The following is an 18,927-nucleotide window of genomic DNA, read 5'->3' as shown; positions in this document are numbered from 1 at the left end:
TATGTGTATATAATTTAAAAGACATTTTCCAAAATTCTTAACATGTATAATATACACACTTTTCAGACATTTTTAGTCAAATGCTACATACATACATATATATATGTACGTATATATATTGTTCCTCACATGAAAAATTTCACATAATTTCAATTTCATTTCTTTAATAGCTTGATTTAAAATCAGTGTTTTGTGTTTCCATTTTTTAATTGTAATTCTTCATTTGTTGTTTTTGCTTGTGTGGTGAATATAGTTGGTCGTTTTTGATTTGTTTTTAATTATTTCAATTTTTTAATGACAAATCGTCATATTTATTGTTTTCCAAATTGAATTTTATTTTTTAAGATCTTGATTTAAAATCAGTGTTTTGTGTTTCCTTTAATAATCTTAATTCTTAATATTTTGTTATTTTTTTGTTTGTGTGGTGCATTTATTGATTTTTTATTTATTATAATTTTTTCCATCAATACCATGTCATACATTTATATAAACATCCATCATATCAATATCTTCACATATATTTATTTGTGTTTTCCTAAGAGCAGTTTGTATACACATACATACATAGAAATACATTTTTTAGAACAATAAATTTGCAATATGTGCTTTAAATATTTTTTTTTATTTTATTCTACCAGTAACTTTGGGCGCCCAAACTGGTTTTCAATAATTGCTCTTTCTTTTATTTTTATTGATAAATTGATATTTTTTTCATAAATCGTTAAATTCGTTTTGTAATTCTGTTGTTTACATTTATTGAGCGTTCATTTTTTCAAGCGTAGGTATACATGAATTTGATGACATACATATTTTATTTGATTCTTGGTTTTATTATAGACATAAACACGTGTTTAAGAATTTGTATTGGTAAGAGTATACAATGAACTCGTGTTTCTGTTGGTGAACTCACAAAAGGAACCGATTTCCTTTATTTCTTCAACTTTACTTCACGTTTTCAATAATTGCTGTTTCATTTATTTTTTTGTTAATTGATATTTTTTTTTAAATTTTTAAATTCGTTTTGTAATTCTATTGTTTACATTTATTGAGCGTTCATTTTTTCAAGCGTAGGTATACATAAATTTGATGACATACATATTTTATTTGATTCTTGGTTTTATTATAGACATAAACACGTGTTTAAGAATTTGTATTGGTAAGAGTATACAATGAACTCGTGTTTCTGTTGGTGAACTCACAAAAGGAACCGATTTCCTTTATTTCTTCAACTTTACTTCACGTTTTCAATAATTGCTGTTTCATTTATTTTTATTGTTAAATTGATATTTTTTTCATAAATCGTTAAATTCGTTTTGTAATTCTGTTGTTTACATTTATTGAGCGTTCATTTTTTCAAGCGTAGGTATATATAAATTTGATGACATACATATTTTATTTGATTCTTGGTTTTATTATAGACATAAACACGTGTTTAAGAATTTGTATTGGTAAGAGTATACAATGAACTCGTGTTTCTGTTGGTGAACTCACAAAAGGAACCGATTTCCTTTATTTCTTCAACTTTACTTCACGTTTTCAATAATTGCTGTTTCATTTATTTTTATTGTTAAATTGATATTTTTTTCATAAATCGTTAAATTCGTTTTGTAATTCTGTTGTTTACATTTATTGAGCGTTCATTTTTTCAAGCGTAGGTATACATGAATTTGATGACATACATATTTTATTTGATTCTTGGTTTTATTATAGACATAAACACGTGTTTAAGAATTTGTATTGGTAAGAGTATACAATGAACTCGTGTTTCTGTTGGTGAACTCACAAAAGGAACCGATTTCCTTTATTTCTTCAACTTTACTTCACGTTTTCAATAATTGCTGTTTCATTTATTTTTATTGTTAAATTGATATTTTTTTCATAAATCGTTAAATTCGTTTTGTAATTCTGTTGTTTACATTTATTGAGCGTTCATTTTTTCAAGCGTAGGTATATATAAATTTGATGACATACATATTTTATTTGATTCTTGGTTTTATTATAGTATTTTCACGTGACATAAACACGTGTTTAAGAATTTGTGTGTATGAAAGATTGGTAAGAGTATACAATGAACTCGTGTTTCTGTTGGTGAACTCACAAAAGGAACCGATTTCCTTTATTTCTTCAACTTTACTTCACGTTTTCAATAATTGCTGTTTCATTTATTTTTTTGTTAATTGATATTTTTTTTTAAATTTTTAAATTCGTTTTGTAATTCTATTGTTTACATTTATTGAGCGTTCATTTTTTCAAGCGTAGGTATACATAAATTTGATGACATACATATTTTATTTGATTCTTGGTTTTATTATAGTATTTTCACGTGACATAAACACGTGTTTAAGAATTTGTGTGTATGAAAGATTGGTAAGAGTATAAAATGAACTCGTGTTTATGTTGGTGAACTCACAAAAGGAACCGATTTCCTTTATTTCTTCAACTTTACTTCACGTTTTCAATAATTGCTGTTTCATTTATTTTTTTGTTAATTGATATTTTTTTTTTAATTTTTAAATTCGTTTTGTAATTCTATTGTTTACATTTATTGAGCGTTCATTTTTTCAAGCGTAGGTATACATAAATTTGATGACATACATATTTTATTTGATTCTTGGTTTTATTATAGTATTTTCACGTGACATAAACACGTGTTTAAGAATTTGTGTGTATGAAAGATTGGTAAGAGTATACAATGAACTCGTGTTTCTGTTGGTGAACTCACAAAAGGAACCGATTTCCTTTATTTCTTCAACTTTACTTCACGTTTTCAATAAATACTCTTTCTTTTATTTTTATTGTTAAATTGATATTTTTTTCATAAATCGTTAAATTCGTTTTGTAATTCTGTTGTTTACATTTATTGAGCGTTCATTTTTTCAAGCGTAGGTATATATAAATTTGATGACATACATATTTTATTTGATTCTTGGTTTTATTATAATATTTTCACGTGACATAAACACGTGTTTAAGAATTTGTGTGTATGAAAGATTGGTAAGAGTATACAATGAACTCGTGTTTCTGTTGGTGAACTCACAAAAGGAACCGATTTCCTTTATTTCTTCAACTTTACTTCACGTTTTCAATAATTGCTGTTTCATTTATTTTTTTGTTAATTGATATTTTTTTTTTAATTTTTAAATTCGTTTTGTAATTCTATTGTTTACATTTATTGAGCGTTCATTTTTTCAAGCGTAGGTATACATAAATTTGATGACATACATATTTTATTTGATTCTTGGTTTTATTATAGTATTTTCACGTGACATAAACACGTGTTTAAGAATTTGTGTGTATGAAAGATTGGTAAGAGTATAAAATGAACTCGTGTTTATGTTGGTGAACTCACAAAAGGAACCGATTTCCTTTATTTCTTCAACTTTACTTCACGTTTTCAATAATTGCTGTTTCATTTATTTTTTTGTTAATTGATATTTTTTTTTAAATTTTTAAATTCGTTTTGTAATTCTATTGTTTACATTTATTGAGCGTTCCTTTTTTCAAGCGTAGGTATACATAAATTTGATGACATACATATTTTATTTGATTCTTGGTTTTATTATAGTATTTTCACGTGACATAAACACGTGTTTAAGAATTTGTGTGTATGAAAGATTGGTAAGAGTATAAAATGAACTCGTGTTTCTGTTGGTGAACTCACAAAAGGAACCGATTTCCTTTATTTCTTCAACTTTACTTCACGTTTTCAATAATTGCTGTTTCATTTATTTTTTTGTTAATTGATATTTTTTTTTAAATTTTTAAATTCGTTTTGTAATTCTATTGTTTACATTTATTGAGCGTTCATTTTTTCAAGCGTAGGTATACATAAATTTGATGACATACATATTTTATTTGATTCTTGGTTTTATTATAGTATTTTCACGTGACATAAACACGTGTTTAAGAATTTGTGTGTATGAAAGATTGGTAAGAGTATACAATGAACTCGTGTTTCTGTTGGTGAACTCACAAAAGGAACCGATTTCCTTTATTTCTTCAACTTTACTTCACGTTTTCAATAATTGCTGTTTCATTTATTTTTTTGTTAATTGATATTTTTTTTTAAATTTTTAAATTCGTTTTGTAATTCTATTGTTTACATTTATTGAGCGTTCATTTTTTCAAGCGTAGGTATATATAAATTTGATGACATACATATTTTATTTGATTCTTGGTTTTATTATAGACATAAACACGTGTTTAAGAATTTGTATTGGTAAGAGTATACAATGAACTCGTGTTTCTGTTGGTGAACTCACAAAAGGAACCGATTTCCTTTATTTCTTCAACTTTACTTCACGTTTTCAATAAATACTCTTTCTTTTATTTTTATTGTTAAATTGATATTTTTTTCATAAATCGTTAAATTCGTTTTGTAATTCTATTGTTTACATTTATTGAGCGTTCATTTTTTCAAGCGTAGGTATACATAAATTTGATGACATACATATTTTATTTGATTCTTGGTTTTATTATAGTATTTTCACGTGACATAAACACGTGTTTAAGAATTTGTGTGTGTGTTTGAAAAGTTGCAAAGGGTCTACAATGAACTCGTGTTTCTGTTGGTGAAATTAAACAGTTCGGCCTCATCGCCTAAATTGTTTTGTTTAATTTTGTTTAAAATTTTATACTTTACTTCGTACTTTTATGCACGCAACACTGCAAATACAGTTACAGTTCTTTTGATTTGTGTGTCCTTTTTAAATAAATATAACATCCATTTCCTTGTTAAAAGCTCATTTCTAGCCTTGCTGTTTATATTTCAATTTCTTTTTATATATTCCGCACTTATTTCTTAAGCTTAAATATAAAAATAAATTAAAATTGCGCTAGTGGCTAATAACTAATTTGGAAAAATGTAAAAATAATTTGGAAAATTTCTAAACTGAGAAAGTCTAAATAAAATATAAAAAATCTACCAACAACATGCCTTAGTTGCACTCACTAGAAGCTTGGAATTAAATATTATTTTTATTTTCCATATCATAATTTTTATTTTTGTTTTTTTTTTCTTGCGTTCTACTTATGTATATGTATGCGTTGGCATATGTAAATACGTTTTTTAAAAGTTTGTTTTTCATTTATAAATTATGTCTTTAAAAGTTTAAAAATGAAACTTTCATAAACATTAGCTTAGTTCACTAATAAAACTTATGCTCTAGCACATCCCGATAATAAATCGAAATAAATTTATAATTATAATTATAATAAATAGTAAATTCTCGCGTCCAACAACAACACATATTAAAATAACACTGAAAACGGGGATGAACGGCTCGACTTTTCGCATATGCTATCGACTGATTGGCAAACGGATGAGCTGTGGACTACTTTAAGCTTCCAGCGTTTCCAATCATTGACATAGAAATCACTTATTTATATTTAAAGCCCTCAAGAGCAACGCTGAAACATTTACACAAATAACACTCACATTATTGTAATCTCCTTTCAACATTACATTTTTTCTTTTAACATCAACTTACTTTTTGTCTAATTTTAACGCTAATTGCGCTTTGACTTTCCACTACATTTAAAGCGTAAGCTGTGCATAGTGCAGACAACTATTTTAATTAAATATTAATCAATAATGTTGTAATTTAATTTTATGGCAATGAAAGCAGCTTGCCCGGCAGACCAATGCATACAGTCAGTCGGTTCTTTAATATAAAATCGTCGCACATTTATTAACATCATTCATAAAACCATCGTGTCACCAACAATTCATTTCATTCATTACTTATATGCGTCTGGCATGTCCATAACTCTCACTTCAATCGTTCCCTGTCGCTCATTCTGCGTACAGCTCGACATATTCACCATTCCCCCGCTTCATAATTAACATATCGAATCGACCGATAATTGATCTTGTTTGATGGATAATCGTCGACTACTTGATGGTGTCTTCTTGCTGCTGCCACCACCACCATTCCTACTGTCATTACTTGTATCCTGATTACTACTGTTGTTATTTTTAAATGTTGTCTCCGCCATTGCTGGTGAGAGTGTATTTGGTGTGAAGGTGGGATTAATGGTGAGATTATTAGTGCTGCTGCTGCTGCTGCTGCCGGAATTGGTTTTCTCATTAATACTATGTAGATTTGTGGAGAGTGCCAACGAGGGTATTTGTATGGCAGAGCCACCAACGGTGAACGAGGGTGGCACATAATGATAGCTGCCGTTTGTGCTGCCGCCACCATAATTTAGCGGTTGCATTTCCTCGGCTAGCACCCCATTGGGGATGGAATTATTGCGTGTGTGCAGACGTGAGTCCAACGACTCATCGCTATTCGGGTCTAAACGATCCACGGATATGGTGGACGGTATATGCATGAGACCGGCGGAAAAAGCGCGTTCTGCAAAAATAGCGCAAGAAATGAAAATTAATTTTGAATTCTTAAATACACGGCGATAACAAGTAAATGGATATCTCAAAGTTTATTCGAAATTTCGATTTTGATCTTTGTTTCGCCGCGACTCACCTAAGCCCAACTTGGAATTCTTCGCATATTCGGCCTTCACATCATCCAATTGTTTGGCGCTACAAAGTGGTGTATCCACATCATAGGTGTTATTGAACAATGTGTAGTCCACTTCGTATTCACCGGTTTCCTTGCGAAACGACACCACATTCACAAAACGATGACCCCATAGAATCTCCGATGGTAGAAAGCTGCTACGGGCTTGTGTTGTCATGCCGGTGGACTCTATGACGCCCTCTAGAAAAGAAATATTATATTCAATTTAACATGTCTGTGTAGTTTTAAACATCTACTCGTACTAACCCAACATACAGACAACCTCAAAACGTTCCTTCAACATGTCCGATGCCGAAAGCATATACAACGGACTATTACGATCGATTTTGTGCACAATTGTTGTGGGCCAAATGAACATTAGGCGATCTTCGCCTCCATCTGCGCCGACTGTCAGCTCTTGCTGATAGAACGGTAATATTTCGCCTTCCTTTGTAACCTAAAGCAAACACACACAAATTACAAAATTTTATACTGTAAACACAAGAACAGATTTCACAATCCAACAGTACCAACCTTCTTCCTTATGATCTGCGCCCGAACGTGCGCCTCAATAATATGACTCTTTCGCATATCACCCACCCGGAACATCAGACATGGCACCCCATCCCGATGACAAATCACAGCATTTCGCGAGAAGAGCAAAGTTTGTGCGCGTTTCTTGGGACGCGACAATTTCGCAAACACAATGCCGACCATAAATGCTTGTATGAAAACGCCTAAAATACATTGTAGACATATGATGAAAAGAGCCTCTGGACACTCCTCTGTTACATAGCGATTGCCATAGCCGATGGTCGTTTGTGTCTCAACCGAATAGAGAAAGGCCGAGACAAAGCTACGCACCTCCGTTACACACATACGATGCGTTACATTTTCATTGCGTTCGGGGTAGAAATCACGATTGTAAATATATTCGAAATCACCATGTGCATAAGCGATCACCCACCAAACGAATGCGAATAGCGACCACGAGATGAGAAAACTGAGCGCAAATACGAGCATTGTCCAACGCCATTGCGCATCAACCAGCGTGGTGAAAATGTCCTAAAAGTATGGAAAATTTAAAAATCAGAAAATTAATTCGTAAAAGTGAGCGGAAATATATACATATGTACATATGTATATACGCACCTACTCAAATTAATAGGTGCACAATAATGTTTCAAGGAAAACACATCCAGAATAAGTTATACATATTTAAATTTTTAAGAAGAACTCAGTGGGTTACGCCACCCTGAAATTTTCAAAAAAATATTTTTTTGTTTCTGCTTAATTCCAAAGTCTATATTCTTACGAATATTTTGAGATGTCTCTGAAAACAATGTCTCAATAATTACGAAAGTTATGATCATTAGAAGTCAGCGCGGTGGGAGCGCGCCGTTAATACATTTTTTTCTTCATTTGCATTTTTCTCAAAACCAAAATTTTCGAGACGGTGTACAAATACTATTCAACCGATTGGCTTGAAAATTAAAATATACATATCTTCCTAAATAGATTTTCCACAGAGTGAAGTGCGTACTCTCCATGAACAAAATATTGACTCGGACCATTATCTGGTAGCTGCGAAGATACGCACTCGCCTCTGTGCAGCAAAGAACGCCCGCCAACAAACACAAGGAAGGTTCGACGTCGAAAAGCTGCAATCGCAATAGACAGCCAAGAAATTTTCTACTCGACTTGCACTCCAGCTCTCTGAGAGCACTCATTAGCATCTCGATATAAGGGAGCTGAGGAACGGCATCTCAAACTCCTTGCATACCACTGCAGCCGAAACAATTGATCTACGTCAACGGCAAAAATCCAGTTGGTACGATGGGAATTGTCGTTCCGCAGTGGAAGGAAAACAGACTGCCTACCTCGCAACGTTGCAATCGACCTCAACACGTTAGGTTGGGATAGATATAGAGAGCTGAAGAGGGAAATGAGACACATTTGCAGACGTAATAAAAAGAGGCCGAAATGCGTGAGTATGAAAAGCTTGAAAAGGTGCCCGACATGGGTAATGCTCGAAATTTTATGAAAAGATGAGGCGATTTCAGACGGTTTCAAGACCGGAGCATTATCATGTATCCGACCTGCTGAATGGCTGTAAAAGTACAACACCAGGAGATGGCGAACCCGATTCCCAAATCGAGAATCGAAATAAGAGTCTGATGGTGAATGAAGACAAGACAAATCTCCCTGTCATCAAACAAACAGACAGCGCACTCGCGTCTTGGCTCGCTCATTATTCCCGTCCTGATGTATGGCGCAGAAGCGTGGACGATGACAACATCCGATGAGATGATTCTTGGTGTTTTCGAGAGAAAGGTTTTGCGGAAGATTTATGGTCCTCTGAACATTTGCAACGGCGAATACCGCAGACGCTGAAGAAAGCCGCGGAAGAGGACGACCTCCACTCCGTTGGACAGACCAAGTGGAAAGTGACCTGGCTTCACTTGGTGCTTCCAGTTGGCGCCAGAACGCCAGAAGAGGAAATTAATGGCGCGCTCTGGTGGATTCGGCTATAATCGCGTAAGCGGTTCCTACGCCAAATATGTATATATATGAAATCAATTTTTGAATTGCTTCCAATTGCGTAAAAATTTGTTAAAAAAAAAAACGGCCACTTTACTCTGTTCAAAATGTATCACTTTTTAAGAGAACTAGTATTTTACTTGTTTCAGACAAAAATTGAAATGCCAATAATGTACACATTCAAGAAGCGCTCCGGAAAATTGTATCCACCCCAATGCATATATCTCTGTCATTTTTAATTAAAAACAACTTTTTTGAATATTCATAAAGCTTAAGATATGTACTCAATTAGCAATAAATTTAAAGAAGTCCTACCTCAAATCGTCTTGTCAAAAAAATTCTTAAAAAACCTTTCTTTTCATGCGTTCAGGGTGGCGTAACCCCTTAAACGCACATTTATTTTTTCAATATTTACAAGTAACATTCAATAAATCATGTTTAAATAAAGCCAAACAAACAAATGTTGATCCAAAAATCGTACATAGCCGCCAGCCCCCTTGAGTTGTTCAAAATAGGAAAAAATATATACATATGTAACACAAAGCTCCCACGCTTTTTAACACGAATTTCCGCTACTTATTTTTGTCAGTTTATATTATATTAAGAATTAATTTAAAGTTTAATATGCTTTATTTTTTTACACTCCTGCAACATGTTGCACAGAATATACTAGTTTTGATCATATAATGTTTGTTTGTGTTACCTAGAACTAATGAGTTTAGATATGGGGTATTGCAGATGGGCGAAACCTGACCACTGAGCCGCCCACAAAATGGCGAAAAGGAAAAACATAAAGAAGGTTTTAACTAAGCCATAAATAAAGTAGTGACCCCGCCTCCTAATAAGTTTTTTGTACACATCTCATAAACAATCTCGTAAGGTAGTTTGTTTTAGCCACTACTAAAAATGCTTTAATTCAGTAAGGAAAAACACCAGAAAAGTTAAATTTCATGGTAAAGATAAAAGGTACAGAAGGGCTGCACTCAAATTTACTTGCAAAATTTTAAATGGGCGTGGCCCCGCCCACTTATGCGTCAAAAATCATATCTCAAATATCAACGAAATTCGGTTCATAACATTTCCTTGGTATCCCAATACTATAGTTTGAAAATGGGAGAAATCGGTTCACAACCATAATACAAATTGTGGTATACCATTTTGAAGACTAACGTTCACTTTACAATATATATGTACGTAAGTTAAACACCAGTGAATATATCGAAACAAAACTTTTCACAGATGCTGCATTTTGTGTGTGACCAGTATAAAAATCACCCAAATCGAACTATAACTTTAGAGGGCCCCAATAATCGGACATGAGGACCTCAGAGTCTATTTTTGTCCATTTCTTTTTTAATATTGGTAAATCTTTCAGATATTCTAAAGAAATTCAAAGAAAATGTGGTTCTTCTCTTGACCCCTGTTCCAAAAATTTACAAAATCGGACCAATATTCCCGCTAGCCCCCATATACCTCATACACGAATTTTCAAAATTCTGGTGGTCTTTGTACCGCATATATCGATTAATATCTAAGAAATCTTAACAAAATTAAGTGATCATATAATCTTGGATATACTCTAGCTTGATGGTTGGATGAGTGAAATCGGTCCAGGAATTACCCCAGCTCCCATAAACTGCATACTGATTTTCGTTATTCTAGTGAATTTATGGCGAATATACTGAACGATGTGTGTATAATCTTAATCCGAACTTAGAACTCCTTTACTTGTGCTTTACTAATTAGACATTGCCTACTTTTAGAGAATATTTTTTGCTGAGCTGAAACATGTTATAAACAAACATACAAGTCAAGCTAATAAAATCGTATTAAAAATGGAAATGTATCTAAATCACAATAATAATTTTTAACCCGACTTAGAATATAATAACCGTATGTTGTAAAAACGATGGCATCACAAATTGGGCAAGGCCTATCATTATCTAAGTACAGTAATCCCCGCTTAAGTGCCCCTTCTTAACATGCAAGACTTTTGAGACACTTAAATGAATCCCTCTTAAGTGCCTCGAGGTACTTACCAATCATTTTCTCAAATACTTCCGGTTGTACTGTATTTCTGAATACTGATAAACCGTTATTCAAAACACCTGCAAAAATTATCAGCTTATTTACATATTTACGGATACCAAACTCTAAACGGTTTAGTTTTTAGCTGACATACGGAAAATTAAACCTCTCGATATTGGGATCTGGAATTTATTCAGCCCACTTCCCGAATTTTGAAATCATTATGCAAACCCTTATATTTATAATAAAGCTAAATTCTTGGCCATAACATATAGTTTAATGTTACGCGTTTTATTCATACTTAAAAACCAAATACCTAAACACACCCTTTATAATGCCATCATTAATTTGATCCTATGGTATAAATTTTCAAATTGAATTTCAATGAAAGTTGTATCCAGTGGGCGGTCACATCGTAACCCAGGCTTACCAGTAATTGTATTCAAACTGCAAAAAATTTAAAACTATCTGAAGTACTTTATTGTTTTATGAATGCGTCAGCTGTCACTAATAATCCTTGGAATACTTCGACAATGTGTTGCATAAAAATAGGAGATTAAAGAGTGCAGCATGCAACTGGCTCCAATTAAACAATCACATGTCACGGCTATTTGAATACTCCTGCAGAGAGTGCCCAACAACGATATTCAGTTAATCAAAATTCAATGAGAGCGTATGGAAAGCGCGAAACTAGAATAAAACTCAATAAAGTGTGTAATACATGAAAAAACGCTGTGCTTCACTGTAGCCTACAGCGAAACCAGGTTAAGTCTATAAAAGGATTAGCAGTGCCAATAGCAGCAACAGAAACAGTTATCATGCACACAATTGTTCGCGGCGAATAAACATCAAGTAAGGAAGGGTTATGTTTGGGTGTACAAAAGTTAAAGTCAAATTTTTTTAGATCAGCAATACCGGACAAAACGCGAATCATTGCGGTATTTGTGCAAATTTAAAACCGTACCACGGCCATTTTTATAGTCTCGCAACAAAAGTTGATATTAGAGTATTATAGTTTTATTCACATAACGGTTGTTTGTATCACCCAGAAATAAAAGAGTTAGATATGGGGTTGTATATATTATATATAAATGACCAGGATGACGAGTGAAGTTGAAATCCGGATGTCTATCCGTCTGTCTGTCTGTCCATGCAAGCGGTCCACTGCCACGCCCACAAAATGGCGAAAACCGAAAACACATAAAGTGTCATAACTAAGCCATAAATAAAGTTATGAAAGTAAAATTTGGTACAAAGGATCGCACTAGGAAGGGGCACATTTGGGCACAAAATTTCTGCAGTCATTTCTTTTAGCTATTTCCTTATACAGTCTAAAAATGAAAGAAATCGGATAATAACCACGCCAACCTCCCATACAAAGGTTAGGTTGAAAATTACTAAAAGTGGTTTAACTCACTAACGAAAAACGTCAGAAACACTAAACTTTACATAAGAAATGGCAGATGGAAGCTGCACTCAGATTTTTTTTACAAAATGGAAAATGGGCGTGGCGTCACCCACTTATGGGTCAAAAATCATATCACAGGAACTACTCGACCGATTTCAATGAAATTCGGTATATAACACATTTTTGGCACCTGTAACACGGATGAAAAATAGGCGAAATCGGTTCACAAGCACGCCAACTTCCCATATAACTCATTTTTTAATTCCATCTGATTCATTCACTTTATAATATATACTTAAGGAACCGATGAAGATAGCGGAATAAAACTTTACACAAATACTGTATATCATCTGTTGCTTCACTTATGGAAAAATTTTCGAAATCGGACTATAACTTTTCAAGGCCCCTGATAACTATATGAAGAACTCAGTGCCTAAGGATAATTTTTCACCGAAAATACCGGCAAATCTTTCAGATATTTTGATTTAATGCAGAGGAAATTTTTTTGTCCTAATTGTGTGTCTCTATTCCAAAAATTATTAAAATTGGATCAGAACTTCCCCTAACTCCCATATACATAATTATGTGCGGGCATTATTCCGCATATATCGGTTAATATGTGGGATATCTTAGCAAAACTAAGTGAGCATATAATCTTGTATATAGCGTAGCTCGGTGGGGAAAATGAGTGAAATCGGCTTAGGAATTACATCAGCCCTCATATACCATATATGATGATTTTCGTTATTCTATTGGACTTTATGGCGAATATATGGGTCAAATTGTGTGTTATCTTAATAAAATTACATAAATAAATTGCAAGAGTAAAAAATGTTCAGCACCCGATACTTAGCCTTTCCTTACTTGTTTATTTTGTACTCAAATATAAGGGAACCTCTTCTGTACCATTTTTATACTCTCGCAACTTGTTGCACAGACTTGGTACACATACTTTTTGGCACCATAAAAGTGTTGGTGTTGCAAATGGGCGAAATCGGAGCATTGATACGCCCACAAAGTGGCGCTTACGCAAAGGCTATAAAGCACTAAAAGTAAGCCACAAATATTGGCGGCCCTCCCCAAAAACTTTTTGTATAAATCCCCAGAGCTACCCAAACTATATAAATCAAACTTACTGGATATATTTACCTTTAGCATTCTGAACATTATAGAAAATCTGATTCCGCTCCATAACAGCCATTATTCGAAGATAGCGGTTATTGTAGCAGATTTTTCGATAATTATAAGCTTATTTATATACGGATACCAAACTCTAAATGGGAGTACTTGACTTGCATTCAGTTTGATTTCGCATTTTGTAATGATTATTAGATTTACTCCGGAATAAAGTTGATTGCTGACATACGGACACAATTGCTGGAAAAAGTAGTCGAAGCCTCTCGGTTGGAATTTATTCAGCTCACTTCCCGAAATAATTACACTGTCCAACAAATGAAGACTTTTTGAATGGAACAGAATAGCGACCTTATAATTCTGAAAGGGTATGTTGAGTAGATCATTTTTGTAGAACAAACTTATGGTCCAGCACGTCTGAGTTTTTTTTTACAGTGGGTCAAAGTTTTCATTTTTTGGTCGAAGGGAGCATTATACTATATGCAAAAAATGTTGTAAGTTAATGTCTGAGAGAATTTTTATGGTCAGAGTTGTATTGTGGAATTGTGTGAGGATTATTTTTGTGGAAGATCTTAACCCTCTAACTGGTTTCTTTATGGGTCAATTTGACCCTTTTTTCGAGAAAATCAAAAAATATTATTTAAAAAACGACATTTAAGGATTAAAATATTCTACGAAAATGTTTGGCGGAAAATTTCAGTGGGGGTCACCAAAGACACCATTGTTGTAAATAAAGCTCTTTACGATTAATTGGCAAAATTACACGCCAACATATACAAAGTAGGTGAAAATGTCGTCAAGTTCGGCCGGGCCAAACACTGAGTTCTCGCGTCTAGTCAGCTGTGACTTACAAATCGGGTGTGATAAAATTAAGCATAATTGACTTACTAAGCAGTACATATCGGGTGTGATTTTTACTAAAATTAATATAAAAAAGAACAATTAAAGCTTAAATAAGCATAGCGGATTCTGTTTGCAAATTAAGAGATTGGTTTTGTTTTATTTGTGGACATTTTACGCACCTTCAAAGCAGAAGAAAGATATTTCCTACAGTTGGAGAACCATATTTTCTTTTCTTTGGAATAAAATTTTTATGTGGAGCTTGGATACCAAAAACTGTATGTACTACTTGCGAAAGTGGTCTTTTGACCTGGTACAAAGGCGATACTAAGGTGCTGCCATTTTCTGCGCCTATTATATGGATTGAGCCTGAAAATCACAAATCAGATACATGCTATTTCTGCGTAAATTACAAATTTGGTAGAAGCCAAAGGCACTACGCGATAATGACATACGAAGCAACAAATAATGTCATTTTACCAGAAGTGCGCTGTGAAGGTGTTCCGGTGCCTCAACCGCCTACACATACATTTTCGGCCAATATGGCATACGCCAATACAGAAATAACAGCGGCGGTTGAAAACAAATCAGAGATAAGTGGAAATCAGCATCCATCAATACCGGTTTCGTATTCCACAAAAAAAATAATAAACCACTATTAAAACAAAATTATAATTTTTTTATCAATCGTAAAGCGCTTTATTTACAACAATGGTGTCTTTGGTGACCCCCACTAAAATTTTCCGCCAAACATTTTCGTAGAATATTTTAATCCTTAAATGTCCCTTTTTAAAGGATATTTTTTGATTTTCTCGAAAAAAGGGTCAAATTGACCCATAAAGAAATCAGTTAGAGGGTTAAGATCTTCCACAAAAATAATCCTCATACAATTCCACAATACAACTCTGATCATAAGAATTCTCTCAAACATTAACTTACAACATTTTTTTCATATAGTATAATGCTCCCTTCGACCAAAAAATGAAAACTTTGACCCACTGTAAAAAAAACTTAGACGTGCTGGACCATAAGTTTGTTCTACAAAAATGATCTACTCAACATACCCTTTCAGAATTATAGGGTCGCTATTCTGTTCCAAAAATGCTGTTGGACAGTGTTATTAAAACATAATGGCAAAACCCTTATATTTATAATAAAGCTAAATTCATGGCCATAAAATATAATTTAATGTTACGCGTTTCATTCGTACTTAAAAACCACTTTTAAAAAAACACCCTTTATAATTCCAACATTAATTTGATCCTATGGTATAAATTTTCAAATTGAATTTCAATGAAAGTTGTATCCAGTGGGCGGTCACCTCGTAACCCAGGCTTACTGCAAAAAATGTCAAACTGTCTGAAGTACTTTGTTGTTTTATGAATGCGTCAACTGTCACCAATAATCCTTGAAATACTTCGACAATGCGTTGCATAAAAATAGGAGATTAAAGAGTGCAGCATGCAACAGGCTCCAATTAAACAATCACATGTCACGGCTATTTGAATACTCCTGCAGAGAGTGCCCAACAACGATATTCAGTTAATCAAAATTCAATGAGAGCGTATGAAAAGCGGGAAACTAGAATAAAACTCAATAAAGTGTATGAAAAAATGCTGTGCTACACTGTAGCCTACAGCGAACCAGGTTAAGTCTATAAAAGGATTAGCAGTGCCAATAACAGCAACAGTAATAGTTTTCATGCACACAAATAAACATAAAGTAAAGAAGGGTGCACAAAAGTTATAGTCCAATTTTTTAGATGAGCAATACCGGACAAAACGCGAATCAAAACTTGCTACACATATTCCTTGACACCATGTTAATGTTGGTTTTGCAGATGGACGAAATCGAATTATTACATTATTACATTACCACGCTCACAAATAGCGTTAACAAAAGCGTTAAAATTAAGCCACAAATAAAGCTATAAAAGTGAACTTTTTTCAGAGCATCACAATAAATTAAGGCAAATTTGCCTAAGAACCTTAACTATATAAGTCAAACTTAAATGAAAATGTGTGAAATCGGATAATAATCACAGCCACCCTCATACAAAGGTTATGTTGAAAACTACTTAGAATGCGTTTACACACTAACGAAAAACTTAGAAGCAATGGGCATCTTTCATTCAATCATTCATTTTAATTTAAAACCATCTACCAAGTAATACTGAAGCTCTAACTTGTAAAAATATATTAATTTCGGCAAAACTTCTAAAAAAATATTTTATTTTATTGATGTTGCTCTTTTATTATTTATTCTTTTTTAATTTGCAGTTCTTACCTGTAAATATCTGCGTCGACGTTTCGCCACATTGCCTTGAACCACATTACACTCACCATGCTTGAAAATAACACGTTTCCGCACACGCCGTGAACTGAAACGTGTCTGTCGATACCTGCAATCAAAAATGAATATGACACATATAAAATAAAACAGAAGTTATTTCGTTCATGTCCGTGGATAAATTAGGAAAACTGCACATCCACAAAAATTCAATGCTTAAGTATATATATACATAAGTACAACAAACAACAATATATGAAAATGAGATTATTATAGTTTATCGTTATGTCTCGTGTCTAGAAATCGGATAAAAACCACGCCCACCACCCATACAAATGTTATATTCAAACTACGTAGAATTCGTTTACTCACTAAAGAAAAACGCCAGAAGCACTAAAATTTAAAATATCATATCTCAGGACTTACTCAATGAATTTGTTCATATATTTTTTTAACATCCTGATGTCAAGAATGAAAAATGTGCGAAATCGATTCACAACCATAACTTATTCCTACATATATAAAATAATTTGTAATTTTCTGATTCCTTCACTTTACAATATACATATAAATGAAGAACCAATGAATATATCGGAACATGTATTTGAGATCATTCTTTTAAAAATTATCCAAATCGGAATTTTCAATGTCCCAAATACCGAACATGATGGTTTCAAAACTAACCGAAACTATTTGTAGATCTCTCAGATATTTTATAGATATTCATTGAATTAGACCTCATATGCCATATTCTGCTACTCTTATCGTTTTTTACCGAATATATGATTTATATTATTCGTCTTAAAAAAAGAAATAAATAAATTGCAAGAGTGTAAAATGTTCGCTTACACTCGAACTTAGCACTTGAAATATTTTTTTTTGTTGAAATAAATATGTTTTCGTGCAAGTGTGATAATCAATCGTGTTAGAAGAAAACCAGACTGAAAAAATGTGAGTTACTGAAGGACTCAATCTATCTATTGACGCAATTCATTCATTTTATGCTTAAATAAGACCTACACTTATTATACCAAAGAAATCAATAATTTGTATATGCATATATGAGAGTATATACAGATAGCAGATTGTGAAATTGTAGTTTATAGTATTTGTCTATTTAGCGTTGTTTATGTAAAAATTATTCACACTAAAATATTTGATTTATCCATACGCTAATATTTATTTATTTACTTGTGATAATTAGATAGATGATTAAACCAAAACTTTTCAATGATTGTGTTTTGCAAATAAATGCTTTTGTATCGTCAGCATAGTGACTGATTAGTATACATATATGAGATTTGAGTACATAGAATTCAAAATTTGTGATTTTATTCGAAAACTTTTTAATTTTATTAACTTCAAGCCACCTCCTTGGAAGATATTCAGTTAAACAATTAAGGAAAGGCTAAGTTCGGGTGTAACCGAACATTTTATACTCTCGCAATTTATTCAAGAAATTTTATTAAGATAACGCACAAATTTACCCACAAATTCGGCATAAAGTTTAATAGAATAACGAAAATCGTCATATATAGTATATGAGGGCTGAGGTAATTCCTGAACCGATTTCATTCAATTTCACCAGCAAGGGACACTATATACAATACTATACGCTCACTTAATTTTGCTAAGATATATCACATATTAACCAATACATATATGCGTAATAAAGCCTAACGAATTTTTGAAAAACCTATAATTAGGTATATGGGAGCTAGGAGATGTTGTGACCCGATTTTAATAATTTTTGGAACAGAGACACACTATTGGAAGAAAACAATTTCCTCTGAATTACATTAAATTAGCTGAGAGATTTACCCATAATTTCGCTTAAAATTTAACCTTAGGCGCTGAGTTCAACATGTTCGATATCTGGGGCCTTGAAAAGTTATAGTCCGTTTTCGACAATTTTTTCACAAGTGATGCCACAGATCATATACTGTATTTGTGTAAAGTTTTATTTCGCTATCATCATTGGTTCCTAATGTGTATGTTATAAAGTGAAGGATTCAGATGGAATTCAAAATTGAGTTATAAAGAAAGTAGTCGTGGTTGTGAACCGATTTCATCCATTTTCCACACATGTCATCAGAGTGTCAATAAAATATTATATACCGAATTTCATTGAAATCTGTCGAGTAGTTCCTGAGAAATGGTTTTTGA

The 18,927-nt window shown here is 32.8% G+C and overlaps 1 protein-coding gene across 7 annotated transcripts in view; it reads right to left on the bottom strand.

Annotated features, from left to right (window-relative positions):
• Positions 1–330: 330 nt before the first annotated feature.
• The window catches only part of LOC105210052 (G protein-activated inward rectifier potassium channel 3), a 99,031-nt gene continuing 80,434 nt past the window's right edge, over positions 331–18,927 (bottom strand). For all 7 annotated transcript variants that reach the window (XM_054225296.1, XM_054225297.1, XM_054225301.1 and 4 more), the window contains 5 exons: positions 16,759–16,873; positions 7,056–7,586; positions 6,789–6,978; positions 6,486–6,722; positions 331–6,359 (listed from right to left, as the gene is read on the bottom strand). In XM_054225296.1, the coding sequence (XP_054081271.1) occupies positions 5,842–6,359; positions 6,486–6,722; positions 6,789–6,978; positions 7,056–7,586; positions 16,759–16,873 (1,591 nt within the window). In that variant the 3' untranslated portion in view covers positions 331–5,841. The remainder of the gene's footprint in view (positions 6,360–6,485; positions 6,723–6,788; positions 6,979–7,055; positions 7,587–16,758; positions 16,874–18,927) is intronic.

Source organism: Zeugodacus cucurbitae, chromosome 2 (assembly GCF_028554725.1).
Source record: "Zeugodacus cucurbitae isolate PBARC_wt_2022May chromosome 2, idZeuCucr1.2, whole genome shotgun sequence".
Lineage (NCBI taxonomy): Eukaryota > Metazoa > Arthropoda > Insecta > Diptera > Tephritidae > Zeugodacus > Zeugodacus cucurbitae.
Note: the sequence above shows the minus strand (reverse complement) of the source record. Positions and strands in the feature narration are given on the sequence as shown.